This window comes from Pelobates fuscus, chromosome 13 (assembly GCF_036172605.1).
Source record: "Pelobates fuscus isolate aPelFus1 chromosome 13, aPelFus1.pri, whole genome shotgun sequence".
NCBI lineage: Eukaryota > Metazoa > Chordata > Amphibia > Anura > Pelobatidae > Pelobates > Pelobates fuscus.
In genome coordinates this window covers 74,703,540-74,730,035 of record NC_086329.1, presented here as the reverse complement: position 1 = coordinate 74,730,035, position 26,496 = coordinate 74,703,540, and the positions used below count along the sequence as shown (strand labels likewise).

The 26,496-nt window shown below is 36.9% G+C and overlaps 1 protein-coding gene across 1 annotated transcript; it reads left to right on the top strand.

The window, feature by feature from the left end:
* The first annotated feature begins 8,577 nt into the window (after window positions 1-8,577).
* Window positions 8,578-24,553, top strand: THBS1 (thrombospondin 1). Its single transcript, XM_063439710.1, has 22 exons — window positions 8,578-8,712; window positions 10,015-10,102; window positions 11,117-11,694; window positions 12,054-12,129; window positions 12,566-12,762; window positions 12,957-13,082; window positions 13,769-13,862; window positions 14,680-14,853; window positions 14,951-15,127; window positions 15,489-15,662; window positions 15,756-15,883; window positions 16,196-16,348; window positions 16,595-16,813; window positions 17,183-17,290; window positions 18,114-18,273; window positions 18,526-18,644; window positions 19,906-20,140; window positions 20,419-20,646; window positions 20,961-21,232; window positions 21,508-21,605; window positions 22,078-22,217; window positions 22,599-24,553. The coding sequence occupies exons 2-22, from the start codon at window positions 10,045-10,047 to the stop codon at window positions 22,604-22,606; spliced, it is 3,522 nt and encodes a 1,173-aa protein (XP_063295780.1). The 5' UTR covers window positions 8,578-8,712; window positions 10,015-10,044; the 3' UTR covers window positions 22,607-24,553.
* The last annotated feature ends 1,943 nt before the right edge of the window (window positions 24,554-26,496 follow it).

Sequence of the window (26,496 nt, the reverse complement as noted above, 5' to 3'; positions counted from 1 at the left end):
ACGCCTCAGGCTGTCGATGATGGCGCGCAACAACCGCGCAATAGAGCTACTGGCCGGGCTACGGCGGCCAGAGATTGGAAACGGGCGCGGGCCCATGATTTATTGTCTGATTCAGACGAGGATGGGGAGGAAGGGTCTGATGACCAGTTCTCAGATCCCTACGGGAACGAGACCTCAGGAGACGAGGACCTCCCGGGAACACAATTCCCTTCCAGACCGGCCCAGACCAAAACTCTGTCAGGGGCCCATGAGACGGAGCCTACCCGCGGTGGGTGGGGGCCATAAAAATAATGAGGGGGGACCTACTGTCCAACCCCTGGCCCCCACCTCTGAGCGGTGGGTGGGGGCCCTAAAAAAAACAATAAGGGGGGACCTACTGCCCCCCCCCAGCCCCCACCCCTTAGTGGTGGGTGGGGGCCCTAAATAAAAATCCCCCCCACAATCAAAGGTGACTAGGGGTCCCCAAGCCCCTAGTCACCCACCTCCCCAACCCAAAAAAGTTACCCCCTACCTACCCCCCTCACCCTAAAAAATAGTGAAGTGGGAATAAAATAACTAACCTGTAAAGAAAAATTCAACTTACCATTTGACGTCTTCTTTTTTCTAAAATCTTCTTTTTTCAGCCCCAAAAAAGGCAAATAAAAAGCCATAAGAACCGTCGCAATAAAAAAAAAATTAAAAAAAACGAGTGCAAAAAAAAATAATCCATCTTCACCCATGGAGGGCTCCGCGCAGACTGAGCTCTGTAGGCGGGGGAAGGCTTATAAAGCCTTGCCGCGCCCTGCAATTAGGCTAAGAACACTCTGATTGGCTGGTTTAACCAAGGACCAAACTTCTGGAATAAAAGGGAATCATGACACGTCATGTGTCCTTAAGGGGTTAAGCCAATCAGAGTGCTCTTTGTCATTTTACACAGCGTGGGAAAATTCTTTGGAATTTTCCCACGCTGTGTAAAATGACACAGAACACTCTGATTGGTGGGCTTGGAATCTAACCAGAGTGCTCTGTGTCATTTTACACAGCGTGGGAAAATTCAAAAGAACTTTCCCACGCTGTGTAAAATGACACAGAGCACTCTGATTGGTTAGATTCCAAGCCCACCAATCAGAGTTCTCTTTGTCATTTTACACAGTGTGGGAAAATTCCAAAGAACTTTCCCACGCTGTGTAAAATGACACAGAGCACTGTGATTGGTGGGCTTGGAATCTAACCAATCAGAGTGCTCTGTGTCATTTTACACAGCGTGGGAAATTTCTTGGAATTTTCCCACGCTGTGTAAAATGACAAAGAGCACTCTGATTGGCTTAAACAAGCCAATCAGAGTGTTCTTAGCCTAATTGCAGGGCATGGCAAGGCTTTATAAGCCTCCCCCCGTCCCGCAGAGCTCAGTCTGCGCGGAGCCCTCCATGGGTGAAGATGGATTATTCTTTTTGCGCTCGTTTTTTTATTTTTATTTTTTTTAATTGCGTCGGTTCTTATGGCTTTTTATTTGGCCTTTTTGGGGGCTGAAAAAAGAAGATTTTAGAAAAAAGAAGACGTCAAATGGTAAGCTGAATTTTTCTTTACAGGTTAGTTATTTTATTCCCCCATCACTATTTTTTAGGGTGAGTGGGGTAGGTAGGGGGTAACTTTTTTGGGGTGGGGGGTGGGTGACTAGGGGCTTGGGGACCCCTAGTCACCTTTGATTGGGGGGGATTTTTATTTAGGGCCCCCACCCACCACTCAGGGGTGGGGGCTGGGGGGGGACAGTAGGTCCCCCCTTATTGTTTTTTTTAGGGCCCCCACCCACCGCTCAGGGGTGGGGGCCAGTGAGGGAGGACAGTAGGTCCCACCTCATTATTTTTATGGCCCCCACCCAACGTGCAGCGTTGGGGGCCAGGGGGGAGGACAGTAGGTTGCCCCCTCATTATTTTTATGGCCCCCACCCACCACGCAGGGGTGGGGACGGGGGGAGGACAGTAAGTCCTCCCCCATTGTGATTTATGGCCCTTACCCACCGCGCAGGGGTGGGGGCCGGGAGGAGGACAGTATGTCCTCCCTCATTATTTTTATGGCCCCCACCCACCACGCAGGGGTGGGGGCGGGGAGGACAGTAGGTCCCCCCTCATTATTTTTATGGCCCCCACCCACCGCGCAGGGGTAGGGTCCATAAAAATATTGTGATTTATGGCCTCCACCCACCGTGCAGGGGTGGGGCCCATGGGGGAGGACAGTAGGTCCCCCCCTCATTATTTTTATGACCCCACCCACCGCGCAGGGGTGGGGGCAGGGGGAGGACAGTAGGTCCTCCCCCATTGTGATTTATGGCCCCCACCCACCGCGCAGGGGTGGGGGCCGGGGGGAGGACAGTAGGTCCGCCACCTCATTATTTTTATGGCCCCCAACCCACCACGCAGGGGTGGGGTTGGGGGGAGGACAGTAGGTCCCCCTCCCAGTGTGTATCAGGGTCCCTGAGTACAGGTGTCAATCCATATCTGCCAAGTGACCCTATGTAGGGGGAACAGTCCATATTCTGCTCTGTGTCAGTGTGTATCAGGAATCCTTAGGATAGGTGTTAATCCATATCTGCCGAGTGACCTAGGTAGGGGGAACATTCCCTATTCTGCTCTGTGTCAGTGTGTATCAGGGATCCTTAGGATAGGTGTCAATCCATATCTGCCAAGTGACCCTATGTAGGGGGAACAGTCTCTATTCTGCTCTGTGTCAGTGTGTATCATGGTCTCTGAGGACAGGTGTCAATCCATATGTGCCAAGTGACCCTATGTAGGGGGAACAGTCTCTATTCTGCTCTGTGTCAGTGTGTATCAGGGATCCTTAGGATAGGTGTCAATCCATATCTGCCAAGTGACCCTATGTAGGAGGAACAGTCCCTATTCTGCTCTGTGTCAGTGTGTATCAGGGATCCTTAGGTTAGGTGTCAATCCATATCTGCCAAGTGACCCTATGTAGGGGGAACAGTCCCTATTCCGCTCTGTGTCAGTGTGTATCAGGGATCCTTAGGATAGGTGTCAATCCATATCTGCCAAGTGACCCTATGTAGGGGGAACAGTTCCTATTCTGCTCTGTGTCAGTGTGTATCAGGGTCTCTGAGGACAGGTGTCAATCCATAGGTCAAGGTGTCAATATGTCATATGTCAGGTGTCAATCCATATCCATTGTGATTGAGGAATGTTAGGTGATTTATGCCCTTTATGGATTAAAACCAGACTCTGCATCAACTATGTAATTTTCCATGGGAGTTTTGCCATGGATCCCCCTCCGGCATGCCACAGTCCAGGTGTTATTCCCCTTGAAACAACTTTTCCATCACTTTTGTGGCCAGAAAGAGTCCCTGTGGGTTTTAAAATTCGCCTGCCTATTTAAGTCAATGGTGATTCGCCCGGTTCGCGAAAGTTTGTGGAAGTTCCCGTTCGCCATTTGCGAACCAAAAATGTTGTGTTCGCGACATCACTACACTACAGTCTGCGGTAGTACCCTGGTCGGGGTCCATAGTAATAGGCCAAATTGTTTAGCAAGGGTTTGTCTGTTACCTGGGTCCTCACTGGGCTCCACTCCTCTGAGTGACACATCTTCAGAAGCCAAATGCCAATCCAGTCTCCATTCATTAACTTACATTGTCAGCTGACTGCTCTCAGACAATTAGTGCAATTCTGTGAGTGGACTAAAGTAGACTTATATTTTTCACACTTTGCCTTTATTTTTGTTAAATAAATCAAGACACGGTATAATATGTCAAGTTCATTTGTTCATTTACCTAATTTTAAGACCTGCTAAGGAACAGATGATTGCTATTATGTCCTGATATGCAAAACCATAGAATTCAAAGAGGGTATACTTTCTTTTTCCCATAACCATATCTTGCAATACTGTAAGCCAGCATATTTGGATTTAAGAGCAAGGATTACTTGAAACATTGACTAAGAAACACGTATTCTTTGAGTGAGCACTATCTAAATAAGCTGCTCCTCTATGATGACTGCCCAAACCTATTCATACTACAGGCAGATCAAACATTTCCTCATATAGTATAGGGGAAGCCTCTTGTTGTTAGCATTAGTAGATGTGACCCTTAAATGGAATGTGTCATTCTCATGCAAAGTAAACATTGTAAGTATTTTAAAAATGTATTGAGATTCATATTTTGGATATTTGTCATCCACAAATGAAAGATATAAAATAGGCTCTTAAATATTTTTGTCCCATAGGAAATGCATCCTCTGATGATATGATTATTTTTTCCATATTTAGAATACATTTGCTTCTTGAACGTTTCTTAATTTTTTCCACGACTGGTTTGCCTGAAAGTCACACATGTGGATAAAAAAAAAAAATATTCTTTTTATGAATCAGAGCTGCACATTAATACATCTTGCCTCTGCTATTGATTATAAAACGATAAAAACCTTATCAAATCAAAACCACCTTGTCTTTGCCTAAAAGCTCACAAATTTACAGAGACGGTTTATTAAAACCATTAGCCAATGCGTAAATCAAAAGAGCTGAATTTGATACAGTGACCCAGATTAGGACATCATTTCACAGAAACATCACACAAGACAATTGGCCAAGCTAAATATTCTACTTCAATCCAGAATCCAACAAATGTCCAAAGCCACCAAAATATTCCCCATCCCAAGCTGCTTTTAAACCACCAACATTTCATTTTTGTAAATATTTTATTTTGCTTTGCAACTTTCAACAGATTTCAACATTTGTTTTTTTAATTGTAATTAGTTCCTCCTTTTTTATTATGAGTCTAGAGTACTTTAGACGTTTTATAAAGAGGAGAAAGGAGATGTGAGTCAAATTTAGGGCAGTGTGACTAATGCAAACAAAGCCATAATTCTACACTGCCTGAAGAGGTGGTTTTATCAGAGTCCATACAGATGTTTAAACTGCAATTGGATAAATACTTGCAAAAACATAACATACAGGGACATCATTTCTAATTAGTGGGGTAATAGCTTCTTGATCCAAGGAGATATCCGACTGACATTTTGGGGTCAAGAAGGGATTTTTTCCTAGTTTGCTGCAAAATTGGAAGCGCTTCAGACTGGGTTTTTTGCCTTCTTTTGGATCAACAAAATAGAAGGAAAGTCAAGGCACTCCAAGGTACAAATCAGGAAATTTAATTGAACCCACTCCATCGCAACGTTTCGACCTACACGGTCTTTGTCAATGGAGTGGGTTCAATAAAATTGCCTGATTTGTACCTTGGAGTGCCTCGACTTTCCTTCTATTTTGTTATTCAGCATTTTGGTCTCTGGTACTGAGACTGTCTGAGTTGCACCCAGCTACATACTGCTTAAAGGGATAGAGTGCAGTTCCACACCCTACCATAACTACTTCTTTTGGATCAACAGCAAAAACATATGTGAGAAAGGCTGGGCTTGATGAACGCAAGTCTCTTTTCAGCTATGTAACTATGTAACTGTAATTTGTGTGTTTTCTTTTCTCTCCATTACAATTTAACACACAAATTCATTTTTAGTTATTACTGAAAGCATTTAAAAGTGTGTTTTCAAATGTTTCCGCGTATAAATGTTTTGATGTGACGTTCTATTAACTTTATAATCTTTTTAATTCACCCAAGTGGTATAAATTAACTTCCAAACATTTGTAGCACATTGGTAGATTGTAATTAGTTTGAGGAGACCAAGATATATAAATTTCTATTTGCGGCTAGGTTAACCAATCCTCCATAAATGTTGATAAGTGTCAAAATATCCCAATCATTGTGCCATTATGATTCATGAAAACCAGTGGTCTCATATCTTGCACAAACGCTGATCCCTGTATCATGTTCACTGCAAAAAAAAACAAAAGTCCTTCCACTCCAAAATTTAGAATGTATAACAGAAAAGCAGCGATATTCAGACCAGGTGAATGGAAATGTTGACTCTACATTTTTTTTCCCCCTAGGTATGGTTTTTAAAGCATTCAGCGGCATACAAAACAAGAGACTTGCAGTACACTTGTGACAGCAGTCAACTCGTTTCACACTGGGTGCTTTAACCAGACTATGTTAATTAATTGCTTTATTAATAAACCAGTGTAGACTTACAATAAAGCACACTAAAAAAATAAAATAAAACATAGCCTAGTAAGATAAGAAAATGGTTAATGTTATACAATACTCATAGGGATGCATAAGAATGACTCAAGAAGTGACTCAACTGTGTAGAAAGCTATACTCCTTTGCAGACCTCAGCTGCTCTGTGCTTAATGTTGGCTGAAGTTCCACTCACTTATACCTTAAATTCAACATTTTATAAATAATCTGAGCATTTCTGCCAAAGTATTACTGCACAGCCTAATAGTCATTCTGATTTATTCACAGAGCAAACTAGTGGGTTAATGACCGCGATCTGGTCCCTCCACATGCTAATCCTTGACCACCGGAGATTGTGTGTTTCTCCTGGTAACACAAACATAAATGGACAGTGTTGTGTATAAATAAAAGTGTTTAGTGACTTATTCACTAAAGTATGAATTATCAAAAATTCGAAGTGGATTTCAACATTTAGGCCACAATAGCTGAACTTTAACTATTCTCCAGGTCAGCCATGGTTAAAGTTCAGCTAAAAGTTTAAATTCACTTTGCATTCCCAACAATGTACACTTTAAAGAGACAAACATTAAAATGTGCATACTTCTGGCAACTCTCTCTTTTTAATTTGCCGCCTTAATATTTCTGTGTCTTCAATCAGAAAAATGAAAGAATTTGTTGATGCTCAGTAACACTGACTTACAAAATCTTAGGCTCATTCCAAACCAATTAGAACCGTGAGACAGAGGAATGTGAAAGTGAGCCTTGTCAAAATATGAGAGCAATGTCTCAGTGTTCTTGTACCTATCAGCAAAAAAAAAAAAAAAAAAGAAAAGCTTGGCAGTGGGTTTGCCTTTGTCCCTGTAGTCAAACAAGCTCCCTGTCCAAAGTCCATTCTTCCCTGCTGATGTCACAAGTACAATACATGAATGGAATGTCTGTCTATGGATTTTTACTAAAGAATCAATACGTCTTAACCTTAGAAAAAGAAAAACAAGCAAACAGCTCACTTATAAAATAAAATTGCACATGAGTTAAATTGAGAAGCTCTATTGATCCCATTGTTTTGTTTATAACAATGTAAGTATTTGGAACTAGATGTGAATAGCTAAAAGTAAATTTTGGTCTAGCTCACATGTTCCCCCTTGTGGCTATTTTAGTACATTGCTTGTCAATATCACACTACAAAAATGATCTTATGAAAGACCTGAAATATTTCTCTGTTAAGCTATGTGTTGACTGGGTGCAATATGTATAAGTGCAGTATTATTCTTTCTGCCATATATATATATATATATATATATATATATATATATATATATATATATAACATGTAGCTTGAAGAATTTGAGTTAACAAAGGATAAGCAATGTCTCTGACAGTGTTGTACAACACCCTTAGGTTTTAGAATAAAAAGCATATGAAAAATGTAATCAAACAGATTAATAGCCCGCCGTTAATGTCATTTAAACTATGTGTATGGCATTAATTATATACATTGATGTTAACCTGTTCATATCTAAATGATCTACCATTTGCAAACTGTAGTGCATAATTCATAAATATGCAAGCTACCATCAGTAATTAGGTTGTCAGTCAATTTTAATTGAATCTATGCATATGTCAGGGCAACAAAGAACACACATCATTGCGGAATCCAAATGTAATTACCGCCTCATTGTAAAATATTGAACTTGTTAATCCTACTACACTATATCTGTAATAATTGTGTTGTTAGTGGTCTAAATACTCAAACAATCAAAGCAATAAGGTTGTCTGACTAAGTAACTTTTTTTCCATGTGTGTAATTGTACTACATTGTATGTGAGATTATATATATATATATAGTCTGTCTAGTTATCTAATTCAGTCATTCTGTCATCTGTCTGTCAATCATCTGTCTGTCTGTCTGTCTCTGTCATCTGTATGTCTGTTATCTATCATCTGTTTGTCTATCTGTGATCTGTCTGAGGACAGACTCCAGGACAGACACACATTGTATTCTTCCTGGATTCAAAACATTTACACACATATTACCGTGTGTGTACTTCTAAGTATGATTCCTTATGTCTATGTTATAAAATACATGTTTATGGCTTTCAAGCCAAGTCTCCACTGGAACCTATAAAAACCAGCTTCACATAAACATGAACGGTGTGTCAGGAAATAGGAAAGGGCTACAGGGGGGTAGAAAATGAATTTGATGGCAGTCGGTGTATATGAAGTTATATATGGTAGTTTTCCTTTTCTGGATACCTCTATCATGATGCATTATAATAAAATAAAAAAATAAAAGGAGAGGGGAAAAAAAAAGTTGGAAATTTGTCATTAAGAAATTCCTCAGCATGCGTCACATTGTAATATTCAGTATGTGTGATAGCTGTGTCTCTCCCTCATGTTGTGAGGTAATAGAATAAACAGGAGCTCGTTTCCTGCAGCCTCGTCTCTGATTGGTTGGTTTCGCCCCCAGGAATGTGAGAGCTGGTTTATATGTGAAGCACAGAGAAGCCTTTCTTACAGAACTCATGGATAACACACACTGAGGAGTTTAGTGTCAATCCTACAGGTTCCCATTCATCCAGACACCCAGACACACAGAAGAGCCATCTCACCCTCTCCTGCTGCAGTCAGAGAGAAATCTGCTTTTCTAACCCTAGAAGAATGTAAGATGACATCCTTAGCTTATCTGTTGCCACTGTATTTTATTTGCATTGCTACTTTGTTGCTTTGGATTAACAGCAAATTGTGGTACTTCCATTCAGTGCAATTCTAACTGTGCTGCAATACTGATACAGCAAGTGCTATTGGAGATATTGACTGGCACTTCATCCAAATTATTAGAACTCTGTATTGCATGAGATTGACATGAGCTGATTTTGTTACTGTGATGTGATGCTTAATTATTTATGGATTTTATAAAGTGTTAGTTATAGTGTTATATTTTTAGGTTAGGTTAGGTTTAGTTTTTTGTTTTTTTTAATTATTTGAGTTATATATTTTTGGTGATTCCAAGTGTTGATTCTTCTTGGTAAAGTAATTCTTGCATTTGGAAATAGAATTCTGCCTGTTTGGTCTGCTGAAGCTAATTGCCTGTTGATTTATGGCATGCCAGTATTTTAACATTCACTGTACTATAGAGGATAAGACAGTTCAGTCAGCAGTTCCACAACTAGGCACAACTACATGCTTTGGAAAAAGTCATCCCATGTTCTGTCTGTTCAATCCAGCAATTGCTTTTTAAACATAGGTTCCAATGATACATATTACAGTCGTTTTACTGTCAGCATATACATTTTCTGTTTGCATATGGTGAAGTCATTTTCTTTTCTATATGTGTGAGTCACTTTTATTTATATGTTCTTTAATTTTGGTTTCATGTGATCCTTTACTCATTATTGGCTGAGTGAGAACTTGAATATAACTTGTCTTGTAAAGTTGCAATATATTCTCATTATACTGAAAATAATACTATGGAAAAAAATTTTTTTTTTTAAAGGATCCCCTTTTTTGCTCACAAATAGAAATTAGATATTCTATAATTTTCCCCTTTTTTATTTCTTTATTATTATTATTATTATTTTTTTTAACTAGTGCAGATTTGTAGACCAATATTGCCATATAATTGAGGTTTATTTATTAAATTTTGATTTGTGGAAAACTGGCAAAGTTATTGCAAATTTAAAAAAAAAAAAAAAAGTTTATTTTTCTAGTTCTGCTATATTGATCTAAAATGTGTCATCCTCTTGTCAGTTCTTCACAGTTTAGCGAATAATCCCCTTAGATTATTCGGTATAATTTGTGACTTGCTGCTGACACAAAGAAATTGCTTTCTTATGGTTACAAGCTGTTAAAATGCCTTGGCACGTGTAATGTCTGAGTGTTTAATGAGTAGAGCAAGTTTTAGTGTGTTAGACAGCTGGTTTTCGTGATAAGTGTGTTAATCTATCCAAATATGTGTTTTTCAGAGTTCTCCGCGTTTTTACTGTATAGAAATAATGAAGGGACTTTTTCTATTGTTGATGTTGGCTGTTTGTCAGACATACCAAGCAGCAGGTAAGCTGAAAAAATAACTGTTCCTTTGTAATTGTTGCTTATTTAACCTTTGTGTGGAATGGCATAGAATACCTGCCAGCCTAGTGACTTCATTAATTTTCAGTGATCCAAAAGATGAACGAGATATGGAATCTCTCTTATAGAGGTATCTAATACCCGCCAACAAAGGACTATAAAAAAAAAAAATAATAATAATTTAATAATACAAACAGTAATTTTGGGGATAGCATCTCTAATAGTGGTGCAATCTGTTTGCGGCATTCCACTGGTTTCTATAGCGATAGCTACTGTTTTGGAACTTTGTCCCAGAACTACTCTACGGAATGTTAGGATTCCCAAAAGTCAATTGGAATTTTTAGTGAATGTACGGGATGGGATGGTATTTATACCACAATAAAGTGTAATTTCTAACATGCTTGTGTTAAACGTGTTTATTTAAAAAAAAAAAAAAATGTATAGAACAGTAAAATATATACATTAAAATATACATTGAAGTTTCATAAGTTATTAGAGCAGGAGGCACATGCAGCACTGTGTTACTCAAGCATAAATTAAATTTGGCTAGGATATAAAGGTCACATTCTTAGCAAAGATAATATCAGGTGATCCCCTTCTATAGTTCACTACATGAGAAATCACTTTATTCTCCAATATGTGAAATTACGGTGTAGATTTTAACCCTGTAAGCACTAGAACATGTGTGTTGTTTTAACATATACAGGCATTGCCTTCAGAAAAAAATCCCATGTTATAATTACTATTCATTGAGGTTCTGTTACAGAGTTGTGTGGTTTATTCTTCTAGTCACTTGAAATACTTAGAGCAAATTAGCCGACTAGGCTGAACTTGGCATTTTTCCAACTTTATTATATTAGTCTAAGTTGTGAAAGTTTGTAATCTGTTCGAATCGACACATTGGTGAATAAAGTTATAAATATTTTTTTTACCAGTTTTTGAAGTTGACATGGTTCAAGAACACAACTTTATTCTTTACATATGTTTTGTTTTATACAGAGCCTGGCAATGATGATAATAGTGTATTCGATCTCTTTGAGTTAACGGGATTTACCCGTAAGGCTGGTTCCCGAAAACCTGCCGGAGTCCATTTAGTAAAAGGTCCTGATACATCAAGCCCAGCCTACAGAATTGAAAATGCTGATCTGATTCCCCCAGTTCCAGATCATAAATTTCAGGATCTGCTAGATGCAGTCCGTGCAGAACGTGGCTTCATTCTACTGGCTACTTTGCGCCAAGCGAAGAAGACTCGAGGAACACTTCTGTCTGTAGAAAGAAAGGATGGGTCTGGGCATGTTTTCAGTCTGGTATCCAATGGCCGTGCTGGTACTCTAGACTTGAGTCTAAGTGGTGAAGGCAAGCAACAGGTGGTTTCTGTTGAAGATGCTCTACTGGCTACTGGCCACTGGAAGAATATCACTCTGTTTGTACAGGAAGACCGTGCCCAGCTCTACGTAGGATGTGACAAGATGGAAAACGCTGAACTAGATGTCCCCATTCAGAATATTTTCAATGGAGATCTGGCAAGCACTGCTAGGCTCAGGGTAGCAAAAGGAGGAGTAAAAGATAACTTCGAGGTGAGTTACAGCAAGATTTGTAAAATAGATCATGGATGAGTACATAGGAATTTTTTAACATCTTTCGTGCTAGTTGGAATACCAATGCATTACATCTCAGTATGGGACTCCCCTATGGTGTTGGCACAACATCAAATCAAAACCTAAACCTGGAAAATCTGTTCAGATAAAGGCTTGGGATCCTGTAAAGTATTAGAGTAAATGAAAACATCGACACTGGGAGATAGATATATCGAATTGAATAGATTAAATGTGAATGATAAAGTAAACATTAACAGTAACTAAAATTATATTTGAAAACTTTTTTTTGTTATAGAATTGACATGCGTCAATTAATATGGTTTTATTTTTCTTACCAGGGAGTTCTTCAAAACCTACGTTTTGTGTTTGGAACCACTTTGGATGCTATTCTGAGAAACAAAGGATGTTCGAGCTGTAAGTGGACGCAACATTTTCAGTTGCTTGTAGCTAGAGCCAAAGCAATATGTTTCCCATGCGTCAATGTCAGGACAATGTAGCACATATCTTGGCAACTGAGATCTTTCAGGACCTGTTGTGCCAAAACTGTAAGCTGTATGACTTGGGGCTCATAACTAAGTACAGGAGCACATGGTGACATTGTTAAGTAACATAAATTAACCTGATTTGATGCAAGAAATAGCTCTTTGAATCTAGTAGTAATTCCCTTAAATCTACTATGAATAGTTATATGTATGTATTTAAAAAATATATATCTTTATATGTAATAACGCTATAATTATATCCGGATAATCACTTTATAGTTCGGTAGAATGCCAATTCCCCTATTCTCATATTCCTTAAAGAATGAGCAGAATTTGTAATTTGTGTTTTTGTCTTTATGCCATTTCAGTGACGAATTCCGTAATTACTTTGGACAATCCAGTCAATGGCTCAAGTCCAGCAATTAGAACAAATTACATTGGACACAAAACAAAAGACCTACATGCTGTGTGTGGCATTTCATGTGATGATCTGGCCAGTATGTTTCTGGAATTGAAAGGCCTACGGACAATTATCACAAATCTCCAGGACAATGTCCGCAAAGTGGTAAGTAATTCTACAAGTCCTAATGTGGACTTTTGGTTACATAAAAATTCCATAGCCCTCACTTTACAAATGATCTGTAGAATGTCCACTTCAAACACATGATAGAGTAATTTTAATGAAAAGACATACCTCTTTCCACAAAACTATATTAAATGTATCTGAAAATATATATTATTTGTCATTGTTTTTATTAGACTGAGGAAAATGAGCTTATTGCGCAAGTGGTAAAGATCACACCTGGTATGTGCCTTCACAATGGGGTCAAGCACAACAACCTTGACGAATGGACCATCGATGCTTGCACAGAATGCACTTGCCAGGTAATATACATAATACAAAAATGGTTTGTTTTCTGCAGGATGATAAAGTGTAACTCCCAACCTGTCTAGAGATATAGTTGTAGTTAATGGTAACTCTACAGAAGTTATTAAAACAATATAATGTCAGTTATCCTTCATATTGATGTAACGTGGGGCTTGAATTTCCATATAACTCCTCTGTAAACTCATTACCATACTTATGTGTGATTCTGGACATACAGCACTGAAGTTTGTATACTGTCAAATCAGATTTTATGATCTTGAAAATAAAAGCCATAATTATAACTGGCTTAACATGACTATAAGGAAAATAGTTGTGAAAGGCCTGCTGTAACTTGCACTCAGATGTATTTGAGCGTGAGGAGAGATAAAATAAACCCATAAAATATGCAATCAGCCATGTCCCATGCGATTCATGTACAGCACATTTGTTGCTGATGTTTTTTGTATCATTTCACGTTAAAATAATACACTTTTCATTTAACATTTTTTTTAATCCTACTTACACAGGACACACATTTTAGCCGAATTCCACATTTTAGCAGAAAATGTATGCTTACATCCCAATATTATTTATGAAGCACCAATGTATACCACAGTGTTGGACAACTGTAATTCTTTGTGTTTGCATGTTAAGCAATTTCACATTTAATAACGTAAATGCTGCGGTTTATGGTTTTATTTAGAATTCTGCAACCATTTGCCACAAGGTGTCCTGTCCACTTGTCCCTTGCACTAATGCCACCATTCCAGATGGAGAATGCTGCCCCAGATGTTGGCGTAAGTACTCATATACAGCTGTTGAAAATACTAATATCATAATAGCTATGCTAAGGACACACACCATCAGATTCAAATTTTTTTTACATGTCTAAATAATTAGCGTTGTAGCAGTTGGGTACCGTCGAGTCATAATATGTGATGATCTAGTTTTACTGTGACAGATCATATATTTATGTTTTTTATCTTAAAGTTAAAAATGATATACACACAATATATATATATGTGTGTGTATATCATTTTTAACTTTAAGATAAAGTTAAAATATATATTATATATATATATAATTTTAAACTTTAAAATAAAAACATAAATATATGATCTATTACAGTTGCAGAAGCATATTTATGTGCCTTTACTACATACCTGCATAAACATTTTTAAATGGAAAGGTGTATCTAAAGCCTCAGGCAAAACAGCTCATTTTTAAAAGATGAAATGAGAAATATGCAGATGGTAATCTTGTACGTACCGGACAAGTTGATTCAAGAAAAGATAAAATATGTCTCATGAGAGTGGGACATCTGCAAACCTGGAGACTGATATTGAGACCTGCTCAGTCCTGTGCGGTTCATTCTTCTGTTGGCTTGGCATGTTTCCGCTTTTATTTAAAAAAAAATTTAAATAAAATGTTTAATTGTTAACAAGCATGACTCATTAATAATAAAATCAATTCCATATAAAATATTTATGGCACTATGTCTTAGCATTAATTGTAATAAACTTATTTTGTAATGAGTCATTTGCATGTTATATTAAGAAACTGCAAATTTGATATGGTATGATCTTTGACGTTATTTTAATTTTGTCTTTCTAGCAAGTGATTCCGCTGATGATGGTTGGTCTCCATGGTCTGACTGGACAGCTTGTTCTGTGACTTGTGGACATGGTGTCCAACAGAGAGGTCGTTCCTGTGACAGTCTTAATAACCGCTGTGAAGGTTCCTCTGTTCAGACCAGGTCATGTCATATCCAAGAATGTGATAAGAGATGTGAGTATGACATAACTACCTAAACATTCCAAAGTAAAAATTTAAAAATGTACCAGACAATTGTAATGATATACAAATATATGTATTCATTTTCTAGTCAAGCAAGATGGTGGATGGAGTCACTGGTCTCCTTGGTCTTCTTGTTCCGTGACCTGTGGAAGTGGTCAGATCACCAGAATCCGTCTTTGTAACTCACCTGTTCCTCAACTGAATGGAAAACCATGTGAAGGAGAAGGAAGAGAAAACAAGCCATGCCAGAAAGACCCATGCCCCAGTATGTCTTTTCACTACTTTGTAATATTTTTGTGAACATTTCTGTAGCTTTGTATTATATAGTATATCTGCACTCTCTGTTCAATAGCCTGGATAAAAACTCAAATAAGAGTCTTAAGAGATTAATAAAAAAATATGTATTATGTCAACATTCCAGCTATTGCTGGACTTTTAGAACGAAGCCCTGCTAAAGGTCATTAGGTGGGCACCACAGTGCCCTCATAAATTCTTATTTGTTGATGACATGAATGACTCACTATTTAAAATAAATTTTGATTTTAAAATCTACTGGTAAATTAATTAATGTGGTTGTTGCTTCATTCAACTTTTGATTAATGGACATGTTTAATACTTGTTTTCAGTTAATGGTCAGTGGGGACCATATTCACCATGGGACACATGCAGTGTGACTTGTGGTGGAGGTGTTCAAAAACGTCAACGTCTTTGTAACAACCCTGAGCCTCAGTATGGTGGTAAAGAATGTCTTGGAGAACCTGATGATAGTCGGATATGCAACAAGCAGGACTGCCCAATAGGTAAGCTAGTGGTACCCTACTTATTTTAGATAGGTTTCCCTTGTCAATATCTGTTTTTGAGCCACCTCACACTAACCTGCTTTATTTCCTTAGATGGTTGTCTCTCCAATCCGTGCTTTGCTGGAGTTAAATGTACAAGCTTCCCTGACGGATCATGGAAGTGTGGTGCTTGTCCTGCAGGATACAGAGGAAATGGAGTTAATTGCAAAGATGTAGATGAGGTAAATATTATTTTTTAAAAATGGGACTTGTCATGGATTCTCGGTTTTCTGTTGCTGTAGACTTTAAAATTTATGGAACTAAATTAGGAGTGATTCACCTTGACCTTCCATCTGTTGCTGTAGAACAGTTGTATTATAACTACAATGATAATGCCATGTTCTAAACAAGATATCAGTACAATACTAAATGATCATTTTAGTCTGTCTCCACTTATTGCCAAAGTTTTTATTTATTTATTTTTTTAAATCACCGACTCCATTCCTTGATATTTTTTTCCTCATAAATAATCATTATTTCATGTTTTATCTTAGTGCAAAGAGGTACCTGATGCCTGCTTTACTCTTAATGGAGTACACAGATGTGAAAACACAGAGCCAGGTTACAACTGTTTACCATGCCCACCACGTTATGCAGGGACACAACCTTTTGGAAAAAGTGTTGAGGATGCTACAGCAAACAAACAGGTATGACCCATTATTCAGACAATACAGAGATAATATTGAATTGTTCTCATGATATTCTCTGTTGGTTGATTGCTCATTTTTGCCTGTTGTTACTGTATATTCCAAAATGTCTTTTAGTAACTAAACAATAAATGGAATTTAATGATGATAAGATAGATTTAACTCAGATATGGGAATCTTTGATTAACCATATGTTATAATGACACATCCTATGTTGTTTCCCCCCCCCCCCCCTGAATTTTGTAGGTTTGCAAACCACGTAACCCTTGCACTGATGGAACCCATAACTGCAACAAGAATGCAAGATGTATATACCTCGGTCATTATACTGATCCCATGTTCCGATGTGAATGCAAACCAGGATATGCTGGCAATGGCATCATCTGTGGAGAAGATACAGATTTGGATGGATGGCCAAATGAAAACCTTACATGTGTTGATAATGCTACTTATCATTGCAAGAAGGTAAGTGATTTAGTGAAGGTTTATACCAGTTTTACGTTATCATTAAACTAGTATCAAAATGCCCCACAGATTACTTTTAGTACCTGTTTAAATTGAATATTAACATTATACACTATACAATATATTACATGACGATATGACACAATATGACTCCATAACCCATTGTTAGTTTAAACATAACTATTTTTCCCAACCTAATTTTAGGTGGGAAGCCATAAATGATGTATCACACAGAAAATTTAGTAAATGGATTTTGATTTGTAGCATCCTATTTTATAGACCGGTTCAGTGACCATTAGTATAGCCTTAGTTTCCATTTACTTATGTCAGAAACAAAGACTAACTTTCCCCCCCCCCCCCCCTTTATAGGACAACTGCCCCAACCTTCCCAACTCAGGACAAGAAGATTATGATAAAGACGGAATTGGAGATGCTTGCGATAGTGATGATGATAACGATGGAATCCCGGACGATAGGGTAAGAATGCAAAATGCATATTAATTTATTGGTCAGGTTACTTTCCTTGCCTACCGCACAGTCAAACATCCCAGCTGGAAAGTAAACACTGCTTCTTCTTCCTCCTCCATAAAAATAACATGTCATTGTGAAATTTGTCTAGTAAATTGCGAAATTTCTTGGCTATGTTTTACTATGAAGTGTTTTGCTAAGACTGGACTTTGAAAGTGAAATTGACTGTTGGCTTCCTGAGCAAAGTTAGCTACCAGCAGAGTAACAGAAGTTGAAGCACACAGATGTTATGCTCCCTATCCTCAATTCGCAGATTCCAACATCTATGTGTCACTTTTCAGTTAGACCGACTAGCATTCAGAGGTCTCAGCTTGAGCTAAAAATATCACATTCTAGAATTTAACTGCCCATGGTTTCTTCATTATGGAGATTCATGCTGTTTTCAGTCAGTATAAAATAGCCTCAAGGGAAATAAGCAAATTCTAAGAATGTGATTATCTAGGGATAAAATCTATAACATTTTGATTGATAAATTAGCAAATTTACTTTTACTATTTCTACATCCTTTATGGGTAACCTATTTATACCACACATGAATGGTGCCCTCTCTAGGTATGGATTCTTTAATAGCAGATAAACAAGGCATAACTGTATCTGTACGTCATGTAATTGGTTGTACTATTGACAAGCAGGATAAAAATAGCAATTTTGGATAAGACTTGCAAAAGAGATTTAATGACAGAAAAGGTCCTGTGACCTGTGAACGCGATAACTAGCTAGACATCGGACTGCTTCAATTTATCAACATTTTTGTTATCTTTTTTTTTCCCAGGACAATTGCCCTTTCATTTACAACCCGGCTCAGTACGACTATGACCGCGATGATGTGGGAGATCGATGTGATAACTGCCCTTATAATCACAACCCAGATCAGGCTGACACAGACAATAACGGGGAAGGAGATGCCTGTGCAGTGGATATTGATGGAGATGGTTAGTGTTATTTTTTTAATTCGATAGTCTCTGATTAAATGCTACCTAAAGTTTAATGGCCTTCCAGCAGTCAAACATTGTCTACATCCAATGTACTTGTTTGTATTTATAACACTGAGAACATGTTTGTTTAGAGAGAATAAAAATTTACTAGAGTTTTTTTATAATTTATATTATGCCTAGTTATATATGGTAACAGCACATGTCAATGTTTAATGCATGTATTACAATATATCTTCTATCTCACCCCAGGTATCCTCAATGAAAGAGACAATTGCCCCTATGTATACAATGTAGATCAGAAGGACACAGATATGGATGGTGTCGGTGATCAATGTGACAACTGTCCATTGGAACACAATCCAGAACAGGTATATTTACTTAACTTGAACTTTATATTTAATGTGCCTTACAGCACAGCATTGTTCTTCAGATTTCTGATGATAGGGTTAAACTGGAATGATATACCAAGGTAGTGAAACTTCTCTGCCAGGCTTATTAAACCTTAGCGTGAAAGTTTCTAACAACAAATAAGTAACTTATTAGCAACCATTTTCTAGGAAAGAGAAAAAAAACTGGTCTCCCTCTAAGAAATTCAAAATGTTTATAAAGATCAGATCGCATTATACAGAATTTTAACACAAAAACGTTTAATGATTAAACATCTCTGCAGATAATAAAAAAAGTTAGAATAAAAATATATTAATAACCTGTATAGAAATAGCTCAAAACGGCTACACTTGCTTTAACCAGTTTGTTTGAGAGCACGCTGCCAGACAAATTTGTTAACGGTTCCAGAGTCTGTCCTGCTTTGCCAGGACTAAGAAAGGAACATGTTATTCTGGCAACCAATAGAATGATAATTTAGATTAACCAGTCTGTGCCATTCCACATGTCACGGATTAACTACTTTTGTAAAACTTATCACATTAATCTTACAGTATTGTTCTGTTTTAAGCTGAACACAAGCAGAAATTCCCTAGCATTTACACAAATTTTTGTCATGAGAAAAAAAATAAATTGGTTCTCACATAATTATCTTTAGGAAGTACTTTTTGTACCAGAATTATTAATGCCACATAATAGGAGACTTATATGAGGTTACTCCTTAGCACACTGGCCTTGATTACATTGAATATATTGCTTTGAACTTTGTATTTTCTCATAAAGTGTTAAGTGGAGCTTTGAGGATTAAAATATTTTTGAAAGATATACAAAGTTTTGATGTCCGTCCACTCCTGTTTTTTTATGTTCTCGATAATAACCTTCTGTAACAAAATGATATCTTCCAGAGTCAAGTTCAGCTTGATCGTTAAAACACTAATTACCTTTCCGATAAAAGCAGCAACTTCTGCCAGTTTGCTTACTGTTCTGAGATGTGTTTCTGTTAGAGTAGGAGTGTGAGTTCATAAGTGGAAGTAGCTGAAGTGTAGTAAACACATTGCATTAACATACACACTCTTATTAAAACGATGCAAAACAACTTCGGACCAACCTCATTTGGTCAGAACTTAACCACTCATTAAGTGGTCAAGATGTTACACGTCAGTTTCACAAAGCACTCATCGTATTGTTTTCTTAAAGCCTTGTTCTTGTGTACACATTTTCATCATGGCTTTCTTCCACTTCCAGACTGACTCAGATTCAGATCTTATTGGAGATAAATGTGACAGCAACCAGGACATTGATGAAGATGGACACCAGAATAACCTGGACAACTGCCCATACATCCCCAATGCTAACCAGGCAGACCACGACAAGGATGGCAAGGGTGATGCCTGTGATCATGATGATGACAATGATGGAATTCCTGATGATAAAGATAACTGCAGACTTGTCTACAACCCTGACCAGATCGATAGTAACGGTGAGAGTCCTTTCATAACACACAGCTTAATGATCTACATAATCAGTTTTCTGGCTTCATAAGAAAATAAAACCATTTGGGTTTCACTTTAAAGGAGATTGTGGAACAATTTGATAAAATTAGAACTTTATCATATTCATAAATAAAATATTCACAAAAAAGTCGTACTTTTCCTATTAGATACAATAATGAATCCATCCTTTCAATGTTTGAATTATTTGCATGTGTGATTGCTTTAAATTGTATGCAGATTAATAATAATTTATTTTCTTAATCAGGTGATGGACGTGGAGATGTTTGCCAGTTTGACTTTGATGATGATAAGATTCCTGACTCTGAAGATGTTTGCCCTGAAAATGTCGACATTAGCACAACAGATTTCCGTAAATTCCAGATGGTGCCTTTGGATCCTAAAGGGACTTCACAAATTGATCCCAACTGGGTGGTCAGACATCAAGGCAAAGAGCTGGTACAGACGGTCAACTGTGATCCTGGGCTTGCTGTTGGTAAGTAGTAGTAGTATTCAAATCCAAAACAAGAACTATTAAGTGCTTGATTAGCACATTCAATATTCCATGTTTCACTATGCTTTTATAATTATATTGTTTGACATACACAAACATTGAGATCTCCTTGGAGTATGCAAGGGGTTCTTCATTAAACTAGTCAAGGTTTTCACAAAAGTCTTTAAACTATATATTTTTTAACAAAGAAATAAATTCCTATGGATCACTAGCGTGTCATTGTATAACTTTTTTGTAACATCAAGGTACTGTGATTGATTTGGACTACATAATATTTTCTTTTTTGTGCTTTCTAGGTTTCGATGAATTTAGTGCCGTTGACTTCAGTGGAACATTTTTCATCAACACCGAGAGGGACGATGATTATGCTGGGTTTGTGTTTGGCTATCAGTCAAGCAGCCGCTTTTATGTGGTTATGTGGAAGCAGATAACCCAGACGTATTGGGATACAACACCTACTAAAGCTCAGGGATATTCAGGCCTCTCTATCAAGGTTGTGAATTCCACCACTGGACCAGGCGAACACCTTCGTAATGCTCTTTGGCACACTGGAAATACTGCAGGACAAGTAAGTCTCCATGAAAAAGGAAAACACATTAAAACTTCTTACTAGTTAATGGTTTATGAATAGAACTGGGGGAAGTACAAGTCAATATATATATATATATATATATATATATACACACACACAATAATAATAGCAATGCCTCTTTATATTTTGAGGTGACTTTTGGAAATGCACCGTTTTGTTACTGTACATACTGCTAGCACTTAAAGGGTTGAACGGACATGTAATACTGCAATTACTCTAGCTACTGTATCTAATACAAATATATTTATTAGGTCCGTACTTTGTGGCACGACCCTCGTCAAACAGGATGGAAAGACTTTACAGCTTACAGATGGCATTTGACCCACAGACCAAAGACTGGTTTTATTCGGTAAGACATAAAAACTTTTGTGATTACTGCTTTATATGAGCAGTAACAATGTACATTCTAGATAGCACAATATCTCACTCTCACGATAGCAGAAAACTATTCTTCAAACTGTGTGACCACTTTATTCATTGTATAACTAAATTCATTTTTAACCAAAAGAACATTTTAGAATGATGTATTGTGCGATTGATAGAAAAAAAAACAAAGTAAAATCTAGTTAGTACGTTTTTTTTTTTTTTTTTTTTAACAAAGTCTGTTTTTGTTCTATGAAGGTGTCAGTCAGAATCAGTAAGGTTTTGATTCATATGTTTGCTAGCAATTTCACAATTGGTTTTTGCCCACATAAAATGTGTGTTTAAACAAATTTGAAGTCAGGAATCTTATTGTTGAGATAGATATATATATATATATATATATATATATATATATATATTTATAAAGAATTTGATTTTAATGTCTGTATTTTTTTCAGGGTGGTGATGCACGAAGGCAAGAGAGTTATGGCCGACTCAGGTCCAATCTATGATAAAACATATGCCGGAGGAAGATTAGGCTTATTTGTCTTCTCCCAAGAGATGGTATTTTTCTCCGATCTAAAATATGAATGTAGAGGTGAGTCAAAAAGGAAAAAAAAGTACCTAGAAATATCAAAATAAACATGTATATAAATCATGAACCTGTACCATAAAAATTTATAGTCTGCCATCATGAGAACATTCCACACGAATAATGTTCCCTTTGATAATTTCAAGTTAGCCGTTACCATTTTATGTCATATAGCCCCAGACATGGTCCATAGATATGTAATGATGTAATCCCCATATAAATGATCAATGATGTTGGCACTACTTAAAAACGAAAGTGCTTTTAAATAAAATCCCTTGAAATATAGATAAAACATCCTCAATATGATGATAGATCGAATCGATGAATCTACAAGAAACAAGAATGTTTTTATTTTTCTAATAAAATCTTTTTTTTTTTTTTTTTCAGACTCCTAAATCTGGACGTTATTCATTCAATGAATGTTAAGAAAACTTCTCAGCACCTTCGGAAATGTTAGATATTTACTATCATTCAAACCATTTCTACAATCTTTTTTATTTTATTTTTTTTATGATAAAATATCTTGTTGTGGTTTTGGAAGATAACGATTGATCGACTTCTAAAACTTGCAATGCACATTAGAACAATGAACTAAATTGGACTTTTTTTCTTAATGAGTATTTTTGGGGTCGAATAGCTGTGCTGGCCAGATGCAGTACAGCCCAAAAGTCTTTCTCCACCTAGTGCCTGGCAGAGCTTTTATGTAAGAACTGCAGAAAGAAAGAAAAACATATATATATATAATAGATGAATGGGTATACAAAAGCAATACCTTTTTTTATAAAATAATTTTTTATAAAGACTTCTTTGGAACTTTTTCATAGGCTTATGTTCCATGTGAACATTAAATAATCCAACAATTCTTGTTCTCAAAGAATAGTCATGATGTTTATTTTTACTTTTATTTTTTTATGTTTTTGGAATGGCTGCTCTTTTGCTAAAGAGAAAAGATGCAATATTTTAGAAACAAAACTTGCTTTCACAGAAAAACCTTTTGCTGTTGGAAAAAAACCAACATGGAATCATCAGTGTAGGATATGTCGTCTGCATATGTAGCTAGAACGGTCTCGGAGCTGATGTATGTGAGAGTTGAACCCAGTTGTGTATAAATGTTCTACATATCACTGCCTAAATTAAAGTGTTTGGATGTAGCATATGTGTGTGTAAGTGTTCGTTTGCATGTGCGTACGTACGAGAGACTGTTTCGAATAAACTGTATATTTAATTGAGTTAGTAGTGATGCACTTGTTCCTGCTTTTGGCAAAAAAAATGTTTGCTCAACAGAACGGACCAGTAGGTTCAACACAGTTATTGGTACTTGTATGGACATTGAAATGGTTACAAAGGGACATAAATAGAGATGGCAGACAATATAGCAGAAAACTATGTTACAGGAAAACATCCAGAACATAATGTACATGCATTTATTTCTGACTGTACAAAACACAGAGTAAATCTTGATCATTCGTCTGTGTGGTTAGTAAAGTTGTATTTACAAGGGTCCATAATTCAGGCTCCGCTATAGATCTGTGTTTTCGGAAGGCGAGACAGCTATGTTGATCTTTGAAAAGAACCGGAGGGAGACCAAGGCAAGAGGGGTGGAGAGCCAAGAAATGGCAGTCTGCCTTTGCTAAACATTTAAATGTAAACCATATGTGCCTCTATAGTCATATAACGACCTAATTACATTTCAGCAGGTAAACAGTTCCTTTCTGCAAAGAGATTTACAAAAGAAAAAAGAAAAAGTTTAAACTTCACATACAAATATTACCTCATTGTGCGACTGAGCAATAGAAATGTCTATGTTTCAAGAGGAAAGAAAAAAATTGGATAAATATTTAACATGCATTTAAAAAATCTACTGTAGTGTTATTCAGTTTTGTAAATAGTTCTAATGACTGTTTATCCCCAGGAAAGTATTTTAAACGTGTTTTTTTTTTCTTTTTAAATAAAGGATATTGTAATATTGTTTTCTATATTTTAGTATTTTTGTTGCTTTTTTTGTATAAATGATTTTGTTTGTATTACAGTTTAGTGTATTGGATATTTTTGTAGATATGCTATTTAAATAATTTATCAAGGAAAGCTTTGTGCAGAGACTTTGCTCCTGTTTGTATAAACTGTTTTGCACTTGAAAGAGCTTTGCAATACCTGCCCCAGATTTTTTTTTATAACTGTGTATGACTTTTTGTTAAAGAAAGAGAAAAAACAATGTCTTTTATACACATTTTATGTGTTAGTGTTACCGGTCTTTTTTTAGTAATAATAAAAAAAACTTGTAAATTGTACAGCGAAAAGTTGTTTCATGTAAAATATGAAATAAACCATACAATGTTATTGTATCTTTTTTGTTTGTTTATCTGTTTGTTTCTTTTGGTAATAATGCTCACACAATTTAATGTGAGATGCTGCTTCTATTTAAAGGGGGGGGGGGGGGAGGGGAGGTTATTCACTGAATGGAAACTTGTAGTAATGGCAATATGTAAGCTGCAAATTAAGTAATAACAATCAAATTAGAAAATGTGCAACTGTTTTGGCCCCAACTTTTAATTAGCTTAACTCTATTAACTGTATATTGATTTAACCTCTAATGGTGTCATATGCCGTTCTGCAATGTCTAATTGATGCTAGAACACAAAGTGATTGATCTGCAGTGTATTTATTGTTTTCGACCTTTCGTTAACCCATTTAGGTCTGTAGATACAGTTCAATACACAAAATCTACTTCATTTTTAGAATGATGCAAAAAAAAAAAAAAACACACAAAAAAAACAACACTAGCCTTATGTCAGTTTTTATTATTTATCAACATCTGGAGATGTTGGAGGGGGTAGGAAGAAAATTGGAGTCATGCAATTCATGTAGTAAACCTGAAACAGTAGCGCAAATCTTATGAAACTATTATGCAATCTGATGAAAACACTAAAGTGTTTATTCTTTAACCCGTTAAGGACCAAACTTCTGGAATAAAAGGGAATCATGCCATGTCACACATGGCATGTGTCCTTAACGGGTTAAACAATGGGTTTACATCGATGTAGAAATTTAAGGCCAACAAAGTCGTGTTTTAAAAAATAAAAACAAATTAATTCGAAATGGGGATTTTATTTTATAACAGGGAAGGTTTGCTGTATATCTTGAAATTTGGTTGCTAGCTATCCTGAATTCATCATTTAATGAATCCTCCTTGTGGTCACCGACTGCAAGAATAATTACAATAATCAATGTACAAGGCTCTTTCATTGTAATGGATTTAGTTTCCGCAAATGAAGAAATAAGGTCATGGTCATGATGTTAGAATAAACTTGAAATCCACGCTGTTGCTGGAGAACTTGAAGACGGATTTTTGCGCTACTTATTAGTCTTGGTCAGGCTTCCTCAAACTTCGGCCCTCCAGATGTTGCTGAACTACAACTCCCATGATTCTATGACTTAAATAGATAGGCTGAAAATCATGGTAGTTGTAGTTCAGCAACATCTGGAGGGACGGAGTTTGGGGAAGCCTGGTCTAGGTCCTATCATGTTACTATGACAACAGTGTAATATATAGACATAATGATCCAAAAACGACCCCATTGGAGAGCTTGCAATTTAACATTTAAATGGTATTTTAAGGTTTATTATGCCCGTGAGCTCGCAATCTGGAGTTAATAGAGGGAGATAATGGGAGAATTTGAGACGAAAGGTACTTTGGGAATTTACAGACTGGAGCATTAGTGGAAATATATGGAAATTACAGAAAAAAGAATCAGAAATAAGGCAAGTACTGCCCCCGGAACCAGTTTGCCATCTGAGCTCAGCAGGGCCCCTCACTATCTGAAACCCTGCCACGTTTAAGGAAAACTGCATTAAACAGCCAAACTTGGGAAAAAGTAGAAGTAGAGTTAATATGGACTCAGTTTGGGTCAGTTCTACGGGCAGGTCAAGTCCAACCAAAGACCATTCAAAAAGAAATTACTTTTAAATATCTAATTCAATAACAAAAATTAGAACCATAAGGAAAAAGACTCTCAAGAGAGTTGTTTCAGCTACCGCAGAAGTTCATACAGGGCAAAACTGTCAGTGTTTGCTTCTTATTGGATGGATTATAGATTCATGTTATATAATAGTTTATAGAATACCACACGTGTCTCCACATTTATCAGGGGAATAAAAAGGATCTTAGCAGGAGGTATTGTTGATGAATCAGGAGCAAGCGAAAGAAAGATTCATGGAATGTAGAGGAATATCGCTATATACAGGGCCGGATTAAGAGCACAGTGGGCCTGGTGCTGACAATTAAGAT